This window comes from Daucus carota, chromosome 7, assembly GCF_001625215.2.
Source record: "Daucus carota subsp. sativus chromosome 7, DH1 v3.0, whole genome shotgun sequence".
In the NCBI taxonomy this organism is placed as follows: Eukaryota; Viridiplantae; Streptophyta; class Magnoliopsida; order Apiales; family Apiaceae; genus Daucus; species Daucus carota.
The window spans coordinates 35,179,827-35,183,023 of record NC_030387.2 but is presented as its reverse complement, the minus strand read 5'-3'; the positions used below and the strand labels follow the sequence as shown (position 1 = coordinate 35,183,023).

General features: G+C 35.3%; 1 protein-coding gene across 1 annotated transcript; it reads right to left on the bottom strand.

The window, feature by feature from the left end:
- Positions 1-261: 261 nt before the first annotated feature.
- LOC108195308 (mitochondrial phosphate carrier protein 2, mitochondrial) lies at positions 262-2,607 on the bottom strand. The gene is made up of 6 exons (XM_017362265.2): positions 2,222-2,607; positions 1,581-1,942; positions 1,435-1,478; positions 1,080-1,294; positions 666-790; positions 262-508 (listed from the first exon to the last, which is right to left on the bottom strand). The coding sequence occupies exons 1-6, from the start codon at positions 2,564-2,566 to the stop codon at positions 457-459; spliced, it is 1,143 nt and encodes a 380-aa protein (XP_017217754.1). The 5' UTR covers positions 2,567-2,607; the 3' UTR covers positions 262-456.
- Positions 2,608-3,197: the final 590 nt, after the last annotated feature.

The window sequence follows — 3,197 nt, the reverse complement described above, 5'->3', positions numbered from 1 at the left end:
ACATAACTAGCAGATTGTCGGATGTTTACAAATATTGTAGACTAAAAAAATTAAAATTGAAACGAGTATATTATTTTTAAATAAATTTGGACGCCGATACTCTTATTTTGTGGACTCCATAAAACCGGGACCCATATTGTTATGAAATAAATTTAAAGTAGGATCAAATTTTAATATATCTATAGTCTTATATTAATAACAATAATTTAAATATCATTTAAAAACAATAATTTAAATAAGTATAATAAAAATATGATAATGTAACTAAAAAAACATTATTCTTCCAATAAATAATAAATTTTCAAATTTTATTTAAACCCGTGCTTGGCACGGGTTATCAACTAGTAACTTTAATAATGAGTATCACTATTTCAAATCAAGCTCAGACAATAACCAACACTAACCCTACATTATTACATGTAACAAAGAATGTATTCGTGTTCTGTATCTTTTCTTCTACATATCAATCTTGGCTGGCGTGGGAGGTGAACTTCCCCCAGTAGTTGGCCTACAAATAACAAACAGTCCCGTTATTAACCAAACTAGTTCACAAACTTGGATTCCTTAAACTAACTAGTACAATATATAAACAAGATTTAGAGTAATTGCATATCTGAGCAGAAATGTAAAGATGAAAGCAAGCAAAAACAGAGTAAGGAACTTACAGGCCAACAAAAACTTTGAAAGAATCATATATACTCCACTGCACTCCAGTAAGGCTTCCGATCATGAGTATACGAAGAGGAAGGCCACGAGTAAACAAACCCCACAACCCGAGCTTCTTCACGGCCTGTACAATGCCAGTGGTAGGTCATTATATGCAGAGAACAATGTTATGCATTGGTACTTTCACATATATAAGCTAAATGATATTTGTAATGTTACTGAATCTTATTTGTATTTTTTTGTGAATCCAATATGCAAATATTATACGCCTTATAGGTTAGTACAATTTGTATTCAGGAATTAAGATGGCTTGTAGTAAAAATGAGGATATATGTTAAAATGCATGCAGTGATAATAATTAACCAACAGAATATAGAGAATTAGGAATGTCGGATGAAAAATTGTTCACTCACGTCGCTGATTGTGGCTCCTTGAGAATTATTAAGAAAAGACACCAGATTATCAGCAGGGTGTGATACGACAGCGCACAATATACCAGCTAAATAACCACCGGCAAAGCTCACACCAAGCTGCAGAGGTTTGCTGCACTGGTCCTTTGGTGTCGGGATAGCATGCTTGTACAGAAGATCGACAATCATCTCATAAGATGTGAACTTCATCATAGTATCTGCGATTGTTTTTCAGTTTGTAATTAAAATAAATTGACAATATTGCTTACAACATTTAATTTGAATAATGGAACAAAGAAATGGCTACGAATATATACGAATTGTTATTCATTTACAAGTGTAGAATTAAATAACTTACATGGAATTTGTCGTCCCCAAAGAGGACCAATGCCTTTGAAGAGCCTGAACAAGAAAAGATGTACGTAAACATATAATGATACTTGAGAAGGAAAGGAGACTACAACTCATATATAAATTTCAAATAGTGTGACAATGATACCATACCCGCGAATGCCCTGAGATTTGACAATCTTTGGAAGACCATCAGACAGTCCCTTGGCAAAATCAGGTTGAGTTTGCACACGAACCTTGACGGCCTCAAAGGGACATAGAGCAATATCAGCAATGAATTCAGAAGATGCAGAGCCCGCAAGATAGATCAAAGTTTTGTACTTGGCAGCATACTCTGGACCAGCAATGTCTGAGTAGTATTTCTTGAAAAATTCATAAAACCCATACTTGAAAGCACCTTGTGCACCATAACCTAACATCGTTGGCGCCCAACCCTTGTACAAGCCTTTGGCTCCTTGCTCCTTGAGCAAAACCGCGAAACCAGTTCTTGTGTTCTTGTACTTTGCAGGGTCAACCTGAACAAACTCAATGAAATCACAAAACCATAAATTACAGAAGCAGGATTGATGTAGGATTCAAATCTTAGGGGCACCAAGCAAATTTTCAGAAAACACCTATATATTTTTAAATTTTGTGAGACATTTTTATAATTTTGTAAATTTTAGAATGATAAAAAACTGTTAACAAATTTTTTAGGGGGACACGTGTCCCCATACTTTTTACTAGATCCGTCCCTAGACAGAACTACAACTTAATTTACACATATCTAGAAGAAAGAGAGATGAGAACCGGACCTGCATATTGCACTTGACGACATCAATAGGAGTGATGGCAGCATGAGTGATAGAACAGGCTAAAATGCCTCCTGATGCACATGCAGCATAGAAAGCAGGCGAGAACATCTCGATCTTACGTGCACTTTCCATCGGAGATTGGACAACGAACCTCCTTTTACCACCCTCTCCATCGTTATTAAACGAAACTAGCCGCGACGATGATGAACTAAAAGAGGACTGATTTTGATTTACAATCGACTCTTTTAAATCACTGGTATTATAAGAGCCCGTGCGTAACAAAGAAGAAGAATACAGAAAGCTTGGAATGATATCAAATTTGCTGCTGTTCTCCGGAAAAGCCATTGAAATGAAATGTGTTTGTATTCTGTGGCAGAAAAGTGGAAGCTATTTATACAACAATGATTTGAACAAAGTTGGAAAGACAAGTATTTGGTAATAATCTCAGCTAGAAGAGTCAAAACCAACTTTTGGACCGTGGACTAATTCTATATGATACACATGTCAACAAATTACTTGCATGAGTTCCACTTACGTGTATATCAAGGAGTATGTAGTGAATTTGCATATCTTCTTTCAACTCCAATTAAAATGTTCAACAAACACCACCAGGTTCACGTAAGGTTTCCAAGTACTTGCGCTTTTCTTCTATTTTCTTGGAGGCGGCTGTTTGTGGTCAAAATGGTCGAGACCTCCCCAAGTCCCCAACAAAACACCTCAAAATTTTAAAAAATAAAATAAAATAAAAAATCCCCTTCGATTGTCCTATGTCCAGAAAACGACTTAAAATTGAATAAGTGTTTCTAAGGGGTCGTTTGGTGGAGAGGGGGTATGAGGTTGGAATGAGGAATCGGGTTAAGCTGGTATGAGTTTGAGGTATCATTTTTGATAAGTGGTGGAATGAATATGGTTGAATTATAATATTTATGAGTTATTAATCGTAATTAATTTAAAATATCATTAAATTAATATATAT